General features: G+C 39.6%; 1 protein-coding gene across 2 annotated transcripts in view; it reads right to left on the bottom strand.

Annotated features, from left to right (window-relative positions):
- The window catches only part of LOC124270674 (sulfotransferase 1A2-like), a 40,690-nt gene that overhangs the window by 19,580 nt on the left and 2,434 nt on the right, over positions 1–18,676 (bottom strand). The window contains exons 2-6 of one of the 2 annotated variants that reach the window (XM_046705705.1): positions 14,247–14,449; positions 13,053–13,364; positions 10,861–10,958; positions 10,443–10,629; positions 9,680–9,939 (exon numbers count right to left, since the gene is read on the bottom strand). In XM_046705705.1, the coding sequence (XP_046561661.1) occupies positions 9,827–9,939; positions 10,443–10,629; positions 10,861–10,958; positions 13,053–13,364; positions 14,247–14,449 (913 nt within the window). In that variant the 3' untranslated portion in view covers positions 9,680–9,826. Of the gene's footprint in view, positions 1–9,679; positions 9,940–10,442; positions 10,630–10,860; positions 10,959–13,052; positions 13,365–14,246; positions 14,450–18,676 lie in introns of those variants that run through there. The other variant, XM_046705706.1, reaches the window with a different exon arrangement.

Raw genomic sequence — 18,676 nt, 5'->3', positions numbered from 1 at the left:
CATCATATGATGTGGTGTTTAGACTTACTAACACAATGTGTAATGTGAGAGGAAGAGTTAGTTTATGCACTGAGAACAGGGGTCAGATGGTGATGGACGTACTTTGAACATATATCGATACAAGCCACTACGGTACTCTCTTTACTTTATTTTGTATAGTCTTAGGCGAATTACGTCCCCATAAACTTCTCTTTTCCTTCGGTAACCGACAAAAAATACATGATTCACGACCACTTCGGTGATTGCAGCCAAACACGAAACATATAACCTTGTTTGCCAGACGTCAAACTGCTGTCAAATCGAGAGACTAGGATGTTGTCTATAGCATTTTATGAGTCGCATAGCTAGCTGCGCATTGAGGTACTGGAGCTGGTTTAAGCTTGTCACCGGAAGTTCGTAACCGGAAGTACAGCAGAACGAGACTTACGGGCCCTATTGCTTCGGCAATGTTATCCATAGAGGCGGCCATATTTGATGAAGACGTCATGAGATTATGTGTACACAGTTCGTTGACAAAATTACTTTTGCAAATTCTGTATTTTAAGCGTCAAAAGACATTTCCAAAATTATAATGAATCCATTGACGCTCTACATGTAATAATTCTGCACCAATAATAAATTAATATGTTTTGCTTGTTGACTGTAAACAAATTACGTCATGAGGATCGTGACGTAGTTCCTGGTAAGTTGAGAATTGACAGTTCTAGACTGATTGTGGTGGATGCGAGTCGCTGTTTTTCCGTATATATTTTCACCGGTATCTACCGAGAACAATATTATGTAAGTATACTCATCCAAGCTTTGCTTGAGACAGAACTTACTTTTAGAGAAGTTTGTTCTGGTTTGTATAATATTTGACATTACTGACTTTGATAAATTTATATGTAATAAATTCTTGTTCAACGTCATGTTGTCAAGTTATTTTTTAATTGGTAAAAACTTAAATTAACATGGTAAAAGTGAGAGTTGTCCACAGAACCGACATGCTACTTGAATGAAATTTATTTTTCTCATTGAACCGTTACACCATTTTGTGGAATATAACAGTTGTTCGCCTGACATGCCTGAATGTCCTGATAACTATTGTGTGGCAGACAATTCGTTTCTTTCACCAAGAAGAAAACACTCTTAGTGTTGGAAGTAGTGATCGACGCGGACAAAAACAGTTGGACTTTTACATTGGGTTACTTGTGGTGACTCTTAAAGCAGTTAAGCGTATGGGCATATACGTTATACGTTTCTATGTAGGTAGCTACATCATGCAAGTCTTATAAATAACTGATGAACTTTTACATTTGTACAGCGCTATTATAGATTGAGGAAACTAGTTAGCATTATACCACACTTGGGATAAGCACATATTACGATGCGATCTTCTTCAATTGTGCAATCTTTGAGACGCTTGAATTCCTCAACTGGGTTCTTCCCTTTGGATATTTGACGAGGCCACAAACTCCAATATATACCCTCGTACTGATAACACATGAAGCCATGTCCCTTGGAGTTGTTGAGATCGACCATCTTAACCTCGGGGACTGTCGCATATTTTGGCCCTGAGTCAGGTCTGTGAACGAAGCAAAGTCTTCTTTATTTGTTTTTGTTCAATCAACTAAGTCACCGACCTCCCCCAATATGCAATTAATCACTTCGTATGTCACGCGTACAATTTGGGGTTCAGTCAATCAACTAAGTAATCGACGTTACCCAAGCTGCCATTAATCATTTCACACGCCAAGCGTACGACATTTCCCAGCATCCTCATCGCACGATTAAATCTGGCCTTAACATGTAATATGAGGAATACGACAACTGAGTCTTACTCCTTCATCAGAAATTCAAGAATACACTCCGAAACGTTGTGTTTATCAGGAGTTTATCATCCATATACTTTCACCGTTTATGTCTGTCATTTCTACATGCCATTCACAGACAACTATATATTAACCATAATTACTGCCCACGTCAACCACATAACAAGATCACACATTTGTTAGGTAATTGTCAGAATAGAAGGAAATGCATAATGGCTTCTGCAGGTAAAGCCAGCACCTCGGCCTGATATACACATCACGTCTTAATAATCTTCTCCTGACATGGCAGCACAAGCGATCGATACAAGGAACGCTTGAAAACAGGCACTTTGATGATTGATGTTGAATGCAAACTATGTAAGGGGCACAATCACATATATTCTGTTTTAAACCAACCTTGGGCACTCTCTTTTAACAAATAAATTTGAAATTGCATATAAACTTGGCGAAACTTTGGCAAACCACTCCTCTTCCACAAATTATAACCCAAAGTTCCAGAAATACCAAACGCAACAAGAAAAGAAATCAGTCAATTTTAACTCTGATAATGGTGCGGATTACATTGAAACGTTTTCTCTCCATCAATTACGTACTGCCCTGGGCCAGGCTCACGACACTGCGGCAGGAGCTGATTCAAGTTTGGAAAAGCTACTCAATATATTTGATGACATTTACAGAATAATGGCATCGTTATGTGCTTTTCCTCCTCGCATCATCATTTCCACAATTGTTATGCACCTTTTTGCGAAAACGGAAACTTTCGTCTGAAAATGATAAACAGTACACACCGCACTGACAATACCAACCGAGTGTTGAATGGAAATCAGTGTAAACATACAGACAAATACACATCACGTAACTAAGGGACATTTGACAACCGGCAACTTTCCTCCTTCGTGGCACAATGCCATTATCATCCCTATACCAAAGCCTGGCCGGGATCATACTGATCCCTCAAACTACTGTCCTATATCGCTAACTAGCTGTGTTTGTAAAACCATGGAGCGCATGGTCAACAATCGATTAATCTGGTACTTGGAGACCAATAACCTCCTTAGTGACCTCAATGTGGTTTCCGAAAGAACCGAAGTACCATTGACCATCTGGTGCGTCTGGAATCTTTTATAAAAAATGATAATGTTAACAAACAGCATACAGTATCTATCTTTTTTCGATTTAGAAAAAGCATACGATACAACGGGGAAACATGGTATCTTAAAAGATTTATATGAATTTGGATTGAGGGGCAGATTACCTCAGTTCATATCTCATTTTTTAAACAACAGACAATTTCAAGTACCCGTAGGTTCCACATTTTCTGATTATTTCCACCAAGATCAGGGCGTCCCCCAAGGCAGCATCTTGTCTGTCACCCTTTTTAGCATCAACATTAACAGCCTCACTAACGTCTTGAACAGTTGTTTTGATGGGTCCCTTTTCGTGGAAGTTTTTAATATTTCATGTCGTGGTTAGAACATGCACGCAATAGAAAGGCAGCTACAACTCTGTCTTAACAAATTCCAAAAATGGCTAATGAAAATGGCTCTAAGTTCTCAAAATCCCCCCAAAATTGTATTCACTTTTGTCGTAAATACAAACCACACAAGGATCAAGACCTATCTTTAGATGGTACTCCTATTAAGGTAGTAGAAAAGGCCAAATTCCTGAGACTCATTCGACCGTCACCTGCCATTCTTACCACACATAAAATATTTGAAAACCAAGTGCTTGAAGACTCTGGACTTTCTAAAAGTCGTTTCAAATACAGAGTGGGGAGGGATCAGACTACCCTCCTTCACTTGTACAGATCTTTGGTTCGCTCTAAACTAGACTACGGCTCCATTGTTTATGGCGGAGCCTGCAAAAGCAATTCAGAAAGATTAGATTCTATCCACCACCAAGGTCGAGGCTCTGCCTGGGAGCTTTTAGGACCTCTCCGGTAGACAGTCTATATGCAGAGGCTAACGAACCTTCCCTTGAACAACGCCGCATTAAACTTTCACTGCAGTATATCACTAAATTCCGTTCAAATCAGTCAAATCCAGCATACAATTGCGTTTTCAACCCTCTCTATAAAAACCTGTTTCCTAAACTGCCAAGCCTGGTTCCACCACTTGGAATCAGAATTCAACCACACATATCTGCAGCTAACATTAATCTCAATATCATAGCACCTTACCGACTCCTGTCTTCACCACCCTGGCAGATGGTGAAGCCACAGGTCGGTCTTACCCTCACTAAACTCAAAAGGTCCGAAACAAATACTTTGGTGTTCCAGCAGCAATACAACCAGTTACGTTCCAAGTAGGACACCATAGATCCATTTTCACAGACGGATCCAAGGATGAGGGCCAAGATGCTACAGTCATTGGATCCAAGACTGTCTCCTATAGGATTCCCGACAACAGTTCCATTTTTACTGCCGAGGCCTAAGCTATCTTCTCAGCTTTCACCTACATTAAACAGCAGAAGCACTCCAAAAACTTCATCGTTTTTACAGATTCATTATCTTGCCTTCAATCACTTCAAAAACTTACTTCAAGTCACCAAATCATCCTGGATATTTTAGAACTTTACATTAACCTTTCTACTGGCCAATGTGACATCGCCCTCTGCTGGCTGCCGGGTCACGTCGGCATAGCAGGTAACACAAAGGCCGATGATGCAGCTAAAGCAGCTCTTGACAAGCCCTTATCTCCACTGCTGATCACGTACAGTGATTTCAAACCCACTATCCAAAGCTATACTCGGGACCTCATGCAAAAAAGGTGAGACACTCAAGTAGGAAGAAATAAACTGTATGAATTGAAGCCAACAATTGGTTACACCTACGTGGGTTGTCAGTCAAGACGTGATGAGGTAATTTTACGACGATGTCGTATTGGACACAGTCGGTTTACACATGACTATCTGCTGAAGACGGATGGGGATGGACCCCCCATGTGTGTCTCTTGCGATGAGGTTTTCACCATCAAGCATATTCTGCTTGACTGTGTGGACTTATCGTCTGCAAGGGACTCACATTATAATGCAACAAATCTGAAAGATCTGTTCTCCCGCGTGAGCGCTCATCTGATAGTGAACTACCTGAGGGAAGTTGATCTGTATCATAAATTGTAACTGTGTAATGTGACTAACGAATTGCCTGCATTTAAATTTGGTGTAATGACTTTTTCTGTTTTTAAATGACAATGTAATGAATATATGTTTTTGAAATAAAACTCATTCCGACTCTCTACCTACAATGTTTATTAATGCAAACTTGTTCTCGTCACTATATGGCTGGAATAATGCCGATGTGACGTAAAGCCCAACTCAACTCAACTCAGTCACTTGACTACTGTGTGTATCACATTTCATTTCCCTCAAATGATTTAATGAAAACTTGCCTTTATCATATGCGTATAAATGCTATGCTTTTATACAAGCTGATGTTATAAATGTCCAATGCGCGAACATATCCATGTTATCGTCCACACGTGACCTGACCTCGACCGATTTTGCTTCATTTTCGGTCATATGGTGCTCTGCAATATCTTATGACTTGCGGTTATGGGAATAACACGTCAGTTTGACAAAGGGAAACAACACTGCCATAAACAATCTGCCTGGCTGGCTAGGAGTTGGACGCACACTTGTAATACAGCATCACCTGTGTCACACACACACAGACTCTCTTCTCTCTCTCTCTCTCTCTCTCTCTCTCTCTCTCTCTCTCTCTCTCTCTCTCTCTCTCTCTCTCTCTCTCTCTCTCTCTCTCTCTCTCTCTCTCTCTCTCTCTCTCTCTCTCTCTCTCTCTCTCTCTCTCTCTCAACTGTACTATACTCAGTAATGCTCAATGATCATTTGTCTATTGCATCTTCTTTATACATCCCACGACTAGCAACATACTCATGGTGCAGGTGATTTCATATGATAGTTTTGCACAAATGGCACAATGAAACAATTAAGAATGCTACAATTAGGTTCTTCAGGGATGTACATTGAGTCTTATATATATTTCATAAATGATTTCGCAAAGGAGGTCTGTTCCACACATGTCATAACCTTGAAACGTTTTAGGTGTCTGAGCTAATCGACTGTGTGTTTCGTAGATATTCACAAAATGTGAAGCAGTTTTAGTAGTAGAGGTTACCAGAACCAGTGACCCTAAACACCCAATCCTTTTTGAAAGACTGGTTAAGTTTTGGCACTGTTCAAGCATGCGTTGTTGAAGAAGCTAATGAATGTGTATTAAATTTGGCTGTATGTTTACACTGATTTCCATACAACACTCGGTTGCTATTGTCAGTGCAGTGGGGGCGGTGGGGTAGCCTAATGGTTAAAGCGTTGGCTTGTCACGCCGAAGACCCGGGTTCGAATCCCCACATGGGTAAAATGTGTGAAGCCCATTTCTGGTGTCCCCCGCCGTGATGTTGCTGGAATATTGCTAAAAGCGGCGTAAAACCAAACTCAGTCAGTCAGTGCAGTTTTTACTGTTTATCATTTTCAGACGAAAGTTTCCGTTTTGGCAAAAACTGTGTAATAATTGTGGAAATGATGATGCGAGGAGGAAAAGCAAATAACGATGCCATTATGCTGTTAATGTGAGCTGGCATCTCATGAGATATTACTTGAAAGTATATTCAATTGTCGAGAATTTGGTTCTGGACATTATCTGATGCCAGTAATTGAACGAAGCTTTAAGGTACATTTGGAGAGCAAAATTTAAACTTCAAGAAATACTTTTCTTTTCCTTTGTTGGGTTTATAGCGTAAATATGGTCATTATATACAGTATGTGATATGCCTTGGAATTTCAAAAACCTGGAGGACGGTGGGGAAGCCTAGTGGTTAAAGCGTTCGCTCGTCACGCCAAAGACCTAAGTTCGATTCCCCACATGGGCACAATGAGTGAGTGACTTTAGTTTTACGTCGCACTCAGCAATGTTCCAGCTATATGGCGGCGGTCTGTAAATAATCGAGTCTGGACCAAACAATCCAGTGATCAACAGCAGGAGCATCGATCTACGCAACTGGGAACCGATGACATGTGTCAATGAAGTCAGTGAGCCTGTCCACCCGATCCCTTTAGTCGCCTCTTACGCAAAGCATGGGTTACTGAAGATCAATTCTAACTCGGATCTTCACGGGTTCATGGGTACAATGTGGGAAGCCAATTCCTGGTGTCCATCACCGTGAAATTGCTGGAATTTTGCTAAAAGCGGCGTAAAACTAACTCACTCACTCACGGAAAAACGGGATATTTTAATATTATGACTGTCATGGCTGAAATTATGCGTGGGTTAATTTATCTTTAAATAATCTGAAAATAGAATCCCCAACCTCCTCACAATTTCATACTGACAACGCGTCCTTCAAAATGAATCATAGAGGGCACTATATCAGCAATGAAATGCGGAGGAAATTTATTTACTAAAAGTATCCTGATAACATTGTCATCAAATTCATTTCTTTCATGATGATGTTATCATATCCCCTATAGGTGAAACAAGTGTATATTGTTAGTAGATAAGTATCCAATATATTTCTCTTGAAAGAATTATTGCGAGATTATATCATACATCTCCCATGGCACATATCAAACATACACACCGCCGTCTCCTTGCCACATCAGCTTCAGAGTTGGTCGAGGTGGATAGCCTTAAGGATCACGTCCTTTGTCCAGCTACAGGAATGGGCAGTGCTTCGAAAGTTTTAGAACCACCTGTTCACTGGTTGCAACATATATTGCAACATACAGCAGTCAATATATTTAATGGCAGTCAACCATCGTTGCTCAGTCGCTTTTATTTTGCTTTGTACACCCCCAGAGCGACGCCATTTCACGTCAGTTCCTGTTTGATCCCGTCGTCCTTGTGAATTTACTAAAACACTTCTGGGCAAAACTACAGTTTATAACACTACACATAGGGGAGGGGCAAACTACATGTATTCAACACAGTTACATTAGTTACTGCAGATATTCATTACATATAGGAAACGTATTTCGTTAACATGCATATGTTTCCTGTTTGTTGCATTGTCACTTAATTAACATGGAAACACATTCAAATCATAGCCAACGTGGAATCACTTCGTATTTCACTGGGGTAGTACGGTTTTATTGATAAAAGGGAAATGGTACTTTTAACTTTATGCCTTAGTTGACTGTGGCAATGTATCCGATGGCATTATGTATAGGTTAGACTACGAGGGTCCCGTAATTCACCAGTGAAATGCTGATGTTGTTTGGAAAGTAGTTCCGTTCCGGGTTTTAACTGGTTTGGCAGTCAGTTAAACCCTGGTCTAAAACAAAGGAGCCATGGTTCAACTCAGCAGTTCAACGGATAAACACTCGTGGTATAATTACCTATACTCCAGGTGTAATGAAAACTAAGCGTAGTCACATGACTACATGACACATATAGGTAGTATCTATGTCGTCATACGCATGTCATAACAGTTAGTGACAATAGAAGCTGACGTATTTATAACGTAGTCAAAGGTTACAGAAACGTTATGTTTGTGACGTCATCATGTCTTTGATAACATAGTTAGTAAGACACTCCGACGCAGCGATGACTTAGCATAACATCACTGCCAGAGGCTAATCTGCACATCACGTGACCAGACTTTTTCTCTTGTTTGTAAACAAACGCACATATTCGTAAATAAGAAGAGAGTGGCGCAAGCTTTTCGGTTCGCTCTTAATAATGTTTTACATAGATATTCTTCTATAACTGCGGCAGTAAGGTTTATGACAATACATTATGTAAACGCGGCTTCATCGTTTGCTCTCCGTGGGGCTTCGATGACAGCACGAGGAGCCGTAAAACCCATGTAAACAATGCGCCAACCGGAATAGTGTTACACGTTTGAGGAAATTTTCTCATTGAAACTAAACAATTCTGTCGAAGACGTTTTTTAATTGTGTAGACTCATCAAAAATAAAAGAATAAAAGAAATATGTACAATAATTTGAATGGACTGTGCAAGATGTGACGAATCGTCACATCTCGCTGGCCTGTGACAGAGGTACTATGCTGCTCGCATGGAACTCTGGGTAGGAGAGTGAGTTAATAACAATACATCACGGTTTCAGTGCACAAATACGGTTACAAAATTATACTTTTGAATTAAATATTCTTCAGGACAGTAGTTCTTTTTCCATTCGTAATTAAGTATCATGCTTTAACAATTGATAAAACGGAAAGATATTCAACTGGACAATCCCGCATTCATTAATGTGTTTGCTTACATTTATACCTTACATTTGGATTTCGAAAATGCTGTATATGTACATTGTCTCGGTCCTGTAGTTGCATACCTGTGTAATGATCACCCCATCCCGCACATCTTGTAACCTATATAACATCTTTGACAGTAAATAGTTTGTCTTCAGTAAAACAAAATTTGCAGTCTTTAAATATAATTGAGCAAGTTCGACATCGAAGTGTGTGACATGTTGTTACACTGACAGTGTTAGTGATTTTGTTTCTCTTGAATACACATGGAAGATTTGCTCGTATTATGGGCATAATTGTACAATAATTTGTGCACAATTATTGTAACATAATCATTGTATCGCCGTTGAGGGATGGAATGAACGTGTGTACATAAAAAAACTAACAGGCACGAATATCTTGACCCTGTCGTATAAATATTTATTGCTTAACAATTATGCCTTTTTCTCCAACATGTTTCGATTTTTACTCTTCGGGGAGATTGTAGCGATAACAGTATGACGTCTTTACATATATATTGTGACGTCACAATATATATGTAATGACGTCATACTGTATATATACGCACAAAATGTCAAAAATAGTACAGGTGTTCAGTGATAAATATCACATAGATAAATAAAAACAGAATGCCTTTTTCTCCAACATGTTTCGATCTTTACTGTTCAGGGAGATTGTAGCGGTTACATATATATACACACGCACAAAAATAATAATATATACATACATATAAGGATATATATATATATATGCAGTTGAAAATGGATCAACTTCAAAGTGAGATGGATGCTTAAACGGAATATGTAAATTTGATGCCTGAATCCTTCATCTTCTCGCCCCATATTTGATCAAATCTCTCGTTTTCTGCTACAGTGAACCAGTTCTTCCAGTCTCCGATTTCACCTGAAATATATGCGTGTGTGGGGGTTTAAAGACCTAAATGGCATCCAACATCGATAGTAGCTTAATTACAATTGCGGAGTACAGAAGGCCAAGGGGCCTGTTGTGTTCGTCCACTGATCATTCGTTCGAATCCCCTTTTTGCACCTCTCCTATAACACCTATTGTGAATGAAAAACAATTCAAGGTTCAAACCCACTCACTGTACGTTAAAGTAGCGTTAATTCCATGATGGTTTCCAATGCTGAATGGCTTTGGCAACATATATGTGGGTCCAACGTCTAATGTTTGTTTTTAATTAAAACTGTGTTAATATGTCAAAATTATCTTTCATGTAGGTATCTTTATCGACAGAGTTATCAAATGTATCGATGATTGAGAAGACAAGTGTGCTGAAAACCCCGAATGCCTAATATAGAATATCATTTCCATCCTATAAATCCATCCTTCAATCATCGGAGATTGTTTACTATCTTGTCTAACTATAAAGTATATGTAAAGCCTACCTTTCCTGTAAAATGACGCATCCGAACCTTTCTTCCAGAAATCTGGGTAACGCCCTTCTTGTTTATCTCTGGCTTCCTTTTCCTTCAGGTTCTTGAAGGAACACGCCTCGAGCACATCCTTACAGAATCTGTCTGTGACGTCTAGATCCAGAAACCTTGCCATGTCCTTAAGACACTTCAGGGGATTCTGGAAATACAATTCAACATTATGGTGAAATTCGTAAAGTAACCTTACATGTGTACTTTTCGTACTTGTTACATCGTTTTAACCGCTGTACTATGAAGAACGTGTCTTTTAGTATTTTGAAACACATGTTTTCTTGAATGCATGCATGAAAAACAACAAATCCAAAAATGTATATTTCAGAAAGCCACATCAGACAGTTAATCATATACGAAGAACACTGTTCACACTTACGACTTTCATATCCTCATAGTACAGATAGAACACCGGTTGTTCAGGGGACACTTCAGCTGCCCAGCTTGTGAGATAGCCGTGGTAGGATCCATAAGGTACTGAATAAACGACGACAGTGCGTTAGTATGGTTAACGAAACTTGAAGGCATTGCCATTTTAAAAATTAAATATCGTGGTCAGAAAGGAGTTGGGTGGGTGAGTGGAGTTGGGAGACTGTTGAATAGAGCAGAGATCCTCGGCGTAAGAGTAATGTGTGGTATCCCAGCATCCCAACCAATTACTGAATATTATAACACCATGTCAAGTATAATCACAAACATACGTAAAGATTAAATTCGGCACAGCGTGTATAAACTGCCTCAACATTTTCACTGGGTTTGAAGGACAAAGGAGTGTTGATGAGAATAAGAACAGAATCGGACATAACACTGAGCGTTCACGAAAACGCAAGCATTTACAGTCCCAACAGTAGCACCACCATTCAAACATTTCAGATGAACTAGACACTTATGTAACTGGAGCTAACGGTTTATTGTTCTATTGCTCGATATACAGGAGAAATCTCTGATAGGATATTCAAAATGTTTTATGTACATGACGATAGCAGTTGTTTGAACGGATAACATAAAACCAGCCACCCCCCCCCCAATTACAAATGCTTCAACTACAAATAAATAATACAAGACAAATGTTATGGACAACAACTTCTTTGTTTGTTTCTCACGAAAGAACTTGTTATCCATAACATTCGTCTTGTACTACTGTATCAACCAGTAAATGCCTTTGATGAATTACAAGTAAATATTTGTAGGTTTTCATGATCAACATGTGAAAACGCCATTGTAAACCACCATTTTCTTTAATCTGACTGGTTGAAAAACATGATCGAATGGTATTCGATTCCCGGAAATTGCAAGACTATTCACTGCGTATTGACACGTACAAATATCGCAAACGCCATTGTATTGTTGCCATTGTATCGTCAGCAGTGGTGACGTCATTCAAATCATATTGTGAAGTAAAGTCGGAATGACGTCACAAATGAACAGTTCCAGATGCTAACATGGGAGGCAGCTGAAACGGCCGGTTGATGACACTTCACTGCTGTACCCGTATTTAATGTCAATGAGTGCAGACAGTAAAACCCATGTGGGCCTTTTGGTTTACTTTTGTGTTTACAATGTCGATAAACATCATGTGTTGGCAAATTTCCGGGTGTTATTGAGTATTTGAAGAACGGGAATATTTCATTTGAAACCTCCGGCTAACGCCGTCGGTTCCAAGTGAATTTGCGTGCTTCAAATACTCAATAAAACCCGGAAATTGGCCAACACATGATGTTTATCCTCATAAATGTCCCACATATTGTGTTTCGGTTTCAACTTGTTCTTGCCCAGGGGGATGTGTCAGACTTATTGTTGGTGATTTTGAATGGATCATTGCGAAGCCTGAGAATAAAACTGAAATGGTACTATTCTGAGATGTTCAGTAACTTTCCCGAGTAAAAGGTAATCTGACGACATGGTAGCTATATCACTGACAGCTGAGTAACACTGGTAACTAGCTGTATTGGTACAGAACGCTGGTGTTAGGCGGACGAGACAGAGAAAGCGAATGCTACTCAACTACCCCATTACAAAGTTATTCATGAGGATTTAGATACCGATATACATGTACAAGGTAGATAGATATAGTGGACGCATTTTTCATATTAGTTACATACTATATGCAGGTGACACAACTAATCCGGTATCTACTTGTTTAGAGATGGCACGGCATTTATTTATTTACGTCAAAATTGAGATGACATAGTTACCACTCTGCTGGCTTTTAAACGAGTGAACCCTTGATAACAATTGCAACGAGCGAACCCTTTATAACACTTTAATGAGAAAAAGCATCTTAACATTCGTAAGGAATGAACCCTTCCTATGAAGACTCGTAACGAGTGAACCCTTTATAACACTTTAATGAGAAAAAATCCTTTTTAACATTCGTAAGGAATGAACCCTTCCTAAGAAGACTCGTAACGAGTGAACCCTTTGTAATGAGTACATGACGGTACTCTGGTGAGACAGTGAACATGTTACGTCAGGCATGCCTCTCATCTGACCAGTATAGACCACGCAAAGATAAGACTGTTTTCGTGAACGATGTCTCATGCACAGCGTGAATATTGCAGTGTAACTTACATTTGCCCGACAGAAATGCTTCTGTGAACTCCGCAAAGGTTCCTTCATAGGTCATGTTTTTGGCGTTATTATACATCGACACGCATGCATCTTTGGGGTTTCTCCTGATCTGAATGCACTTGAGCCTCTTCTCCGCAACCTGTGTAGGGAGCATGCGCAGAGGGAGATGTGTAGCGAGCAGCCTTGGTGGGGGAAGACTTTCTATGCCGTCTTTGAAAATGAAGTCAATCATTTGGTCCCTGAGGAGGGATTTCCTGTGATGAAGAGACCCCGTTGTGAGCATCCCCAGCACCTCAAACAACCAGTGGCTACCTGGTCAAGTAGAAAGTTCGAGTGAGGTAATGTTTTCCACCAAAGTCCTAACCATTTCTTCAGTTATATCATGAAAATAATCTTATAAAATGTAAACAGTTGAGTGTGAACCTTCACAAGGACTGACAGAAAGCATGATAATCGAACCACACTGAGGAACAAAGATAACGGCAGGCTCACACAAATTCATCATCTCATCTATAATGGTCGACGTTTACGACAAGCACAGGTTCCTTGTAGGTTCCTCGGGGTAAGTTCTGTGATGAAAGAACATGGATTGTCTGTCCCATCTGTGAGAGCTATCGGTAACATGTTAATAAGAAGTATAGTTCTATTCTCTCAGCAAAATGCACTTTTCACAACTGCGCCGAATTTACATGTTACTTTGAAGATGTCTTACAACACCGCAGTTTGGATGTTTTGGATGAAAGTATTACAGATAGGATAATAAATTGACCATCCACATTGACAAAATATTCACCAAAGTTAATAAAACATCCTAATGTCTAGATTTTAGACTGATATTTGTTATTGAACACATAACAACCGGATTACGAGACATGACGCCATAGCTCGACAGCCTGTTGCTTTGCTGAAAGCTAAACACGAGTTGTCTGCAGTGCTTCGTATCAGCTATGTCTGGACTTAAAGCATTTCCTTTGCACATTTTCAATGTTGTAAATTCACGTTTGTAACGTTTTGATTGCATAACAAAGTACCTACCTGATGTAGAAGGAAACTTATTATGACTGATCAAAAATGTTTGATATTTAGATGAGCATGTACCAAACATCGAAAGACGTTGGGATTCAAACAAAAAACGAACACCATCGCGATTAACTCAGTTAAATGCAGTCCAAAATATATGCAAAAGGTACCTACCGCATTTAGGATACGCACAAACAACTACATCATCTATATTCAGTTGAGCGGCTTTAATGCTTTTGTAGTTCTCCAGTTGATTTCCTCCTTTGATCTTTGATGGTGGTGACCTTGGGAGGTACAAGCCACCATACAGCAAACACTGGAACCCATGACCCAAGGAATTTGTCAGATCGTGGATGTCACCATGGTCGAAAGGAATCCTGAAAATGTCACAGGATATATTTTACAAGTCCCATATTGCCAAAGTAATAATAAATTTTAACTCACTCACTAATTGGTTTCCAGGCAGTGGTACACGTGGTGCAGCGATGTTTCACCTGCTTTTATTGTACATAGTGTTATGGGAGTGTGTTGTTGTTAGTTAAGAGGTGAGGTAAGGTGAAATTGGCTTTAACGTCGTGCTTGAGAATATTTCGCTCATATGACGACGTGCATGCGTGTGTATGTGTATGTGCGGCTGCTTGTACTAGCCCAGACTGAAGCTGGTTTTATCGTGCTAGCCCACTGAGATACCATGCCGCAGTGAAGCATGAATACCCCACTCAGACACATTATACTGACTCCGAGCCGACCAGTCCTTGTTGTACCCATTAATGCCGAGCGCCAGGCAGGGACCAACAAGTACCATATTTTAACGTCTTTTGGTATGACGCGGTCGGGGATCGAACCCGCGACCTTCCGCTCTCTGGGCGGACGCTCTAACCACTACACCACGGAGGCGGTGTTAGTTAAGATGTCACATTGATTAACTTTTCATTAGTATGGGTCACAAAAATTTAAAGCGATGAGTGTGATTTGAACTCGCATCTTGCTTAGGCTATGTAATCCCGCCTGTTGAGAGTAAGTTGAGGCGTTAGAGTTACCTCCCAGTTTGCTGCTTCCGGTAAGACTGTGGCATCCATTCGAGTGAGTTCTACATGATCGTAGTGTGATCTAAATGGCCGTAGTGAGGAGTATGTACTGCAAGAATTCTCGAGAACTGTGTGGTAGGTATATAAGGATTGGTTGGTGAGATGAGGAGTGCTTTGGATTTACGCTCATTGGTCTGCTAGCGTCGTCCGCTCTCATCGTCTCAACTGCCAACACACTTCAATCAGTACATCGACCAGAATCAAGACTGCGGTAACTACAGACATTTAGTTAATATTTTAGATTTGTGACCTAATATCTTAGATTTTTGAAACCATAATATTGTTTTCGAAATCTGTACTGTCATTCATTGTAACCTTGCGCATTGTTTATTCAAGATATTGTTGAATATTTTAGACCTGTCTGTGTTCTATTTTGCTGTCTCATAGGGGACTCACAAACCGTAACAATATAGGGACCAAGCTGTTGTGTCTCAACTCACATTACATCTCAGGTCACCAGAAGAAGCATTGCATGATGACCACTCATCACACACTCTGTCTGGTCTTACCACGGGTTGGATTACTGTTGCCATCATTGTCGTAATTGCCATTATCACTGCTCTTTATCATATTGCCTCTGTTTTTGTACTACCTCACAATTTTGTACTGCAATGGTGAAACCTTTGTCGAGATTTGTCTTGATTTGTGAACTTAGTATTGTTACGGTTAACTAAATTGCCGTCACAAAAGGTTTAAGAGTCCCCTTTGAACCAGCAATCTAAAATTTTCAATAATATATTGAGCAAACAATGAGCTAGCTTATGAATAACAATACAGATATTTGGTACAATGCAATTGAGTCACAAATCTAAAGTAATGGGTCACAAATATGAAATATTAACTCACCAGAGTCTTGACTTTTACAATGAGAACAGATATTCTAATTGAAGGTAGTTTACAATGACAACATTCAGGCTCGCACTGTCAATCTTGAATGTAGGTCAGATGAAGGCAGACAGACGACAACCGTAGGCAGGTGACGGCAGAAAGATGTAGACAACTCCACTGATATGAAAAGTCCTGTGTAATTCCGTGTGTGTCCCCGTGTGTGATTCCGTGAGGCACAACACAACAACCAGTCTTTATATATACTGACACAGATCCTTGAACATTCGAGCAAAGCGTGGCTGTATCATTATTCTCTCAGAACTTTCGGGAACAGCGTCGTGTTTACGCCATGTCCAAACAGATAGTTATACAAACGATTACCTCAAGGGCGGCAACTCTGAAGCGCTATAAAAAAAGGCGAACCGCTAAAATTGTATTGCCATTGAACATACATGATGCGAAATGTGACCCACAACCCTCACTCAAAACTCGAAACATTGTGACCCTATAACAACTATCACTTAATCAATGATAATATAAATTACAAAAAACACACTCTCGTAACAGTATATTTAGAATAAAATTATAATTTACAGTTCTTTGCTGTTTTCCTGGTTAACTTATTAGTTTCGACTTTGGAATCAACATGAAACAAAATCTGAAAACCCACTTGTCCTGATACTTGCGCTGTGGGCACTCTCGGGCAAAGGTATGAACAATTTTCAATATTAACATTCTATAGGGTCTATAAGTCCAGCGAGACGCTACATCCGGTACTAAGCTGGCCCCCTCACCAACTTGCAATATGCGTGACGGGCCCAGCTTACTTCCGGTACCAGATTTCGGGTGACAAGCGTATATTCAAGAAACAGTTCTGATTCGAAATTGCGCGACCGCTGAATATGACTTTACTAGACTGGACCAAGTGTAGGTTGATCGTCATTGGGAGTACTAAGGTCTCGCGAAGTGCCGTGACCCACTTACGGACACAGCATGGTTCCCTGGGTCGGTTGCGCCTGCGCTAACGCTCCGACACTGACCCAGGCAACCACTGCCGAATGGCGGCCTTCGCTGCAGGGAGACGCGCAAAACATTTACTATAGGAAAATCCGAGAACGGGTGGTTAGAATCTTTTCATAGCATTTTCATCGATACTATGGGAAAACATAGGTCACCAGAACAACAGCCATCGTTACTTTCAGTGTACAAACACGTTATTTAAGCAGTTTCGAGACACGAAAATCGTCGTTACATTGGCGATATGTAAATAATGACACACACACTATTTTCATCACAGACATGTGCTTTGATATTTCGTGTCAGCTCGCTAATCGTACGAGCGAAATCGTACATATAAAACATGGATCTGAACGACCACATTGATTGAATATAGTTAGCATCTTTATTTTAGCAAATGTGATGACGAAAATATCGCCGTTTATGTCCCATGTCTTCCATCGTTTCAGGGTTGGTTTGGCCGATATATTTTTCGATCGCCTTGTGAAATTACAAGGTAAAGCGTTTAGGATATGGATGATGTTAATGACAGGGTTTGTCATTCTGATAACAATTGAACAAATATACCAATATCATTCTGAAATGTTTATGATTATAATAAACATGGTGAATCAAATGATCTATATACAAAAATACACACACATATGCAGCTCAAAACAATGATTTTTTTACTTTATATTACTAAATTGAACATATAAAAATACATGGTATGAGCAGTATGTTAAAACATTGGTATAACATATATGTGAAAAAGAACGTTTTAGACAGATAAACATTCCACTATTTGTGAACTGTTGAATTAAGGGTGATTTTTACCAATGAAACCTGTCATGAGAACTGTAGTTTTTATGGCTGAGAGTATACATTTGCTGTACATTGATTATTTTGAGCATGATAACCCTGGTGTTATTAGAATAGATCTGATACAAATCATCTGATGTCAGCAATTTTTCAGTCAGATATCAGTTGACTAGTTTCGTTAAATGCTGCTATGGATTCTTTTCTTTAATTTATTATACTTTACAGTAGTGCATGCATACATAATTCAACACACCATCAGTGATTTTGCTTTTGAATTTTGGGTAATTTGCTCTGTACCAGTCCACTATTGTGATTTAATTTTTAAAAATCAAAAGTTTATGGTGTGTATCTTGAAATCTTTATATAGATATTGGGTATTGTAAACTTATTTGGACTAAAGCACTAACTTCTCTTGGTGCACAGAGTAAAAAGGCTGTTATTGCATTGTACAGATGTCAAAAGAAAGTTGAAAATAAACCATGTGAAGATTAATCATGATATTTAATGCTATGATTGTTCCTATAGTGTGTAATGGTGCAGAAGTATAGGGGACCTCATATTGTAAAAATATTGAAGACGTACAGCATAAAATGCGTAAACGGTTTCTCAAAACAGCAAACAATGCTATGGTTTGGGGAGAATGTGGCAGAACCCCTCTCCAACTTGTGCACACCACAAGCCCTATAAGGTATTGGTGCAGACTACTGTATTTGGATAAACGCAAACTGCCTCGGGAATGCCGTACCACATGCCCTCCTCATACTAAAATTATTCTATTTAGACTCATTCATATTTAGAATATTCTGATTTGAATATGTGCGGTTAGCACAAGATGTGAAGATCATTTGACAACCTACAACAATCAGGGTG

This window comes from Haliotis rubra, unplaced genomic scaffold (genome assembly GCF_003918875.1).
Source record: "Haliotis rubra isolate DU_JTF1 unplaced genomic scaffold, ASM391887v1 Scf1535, whole genome shotgun sequence".
In the NCBI taxonomy this organism is placed as follows: Eukaryota; Metazoa; Mollusca; class Gastropoda; order Lepetellida; family Haliotidae; genus Haliotis; species Haliotis rubra.
Note: the sequence above shows the minus strand (reverse complement) of the source record. Positions and strands in the feature narration are given on the sequence as shown.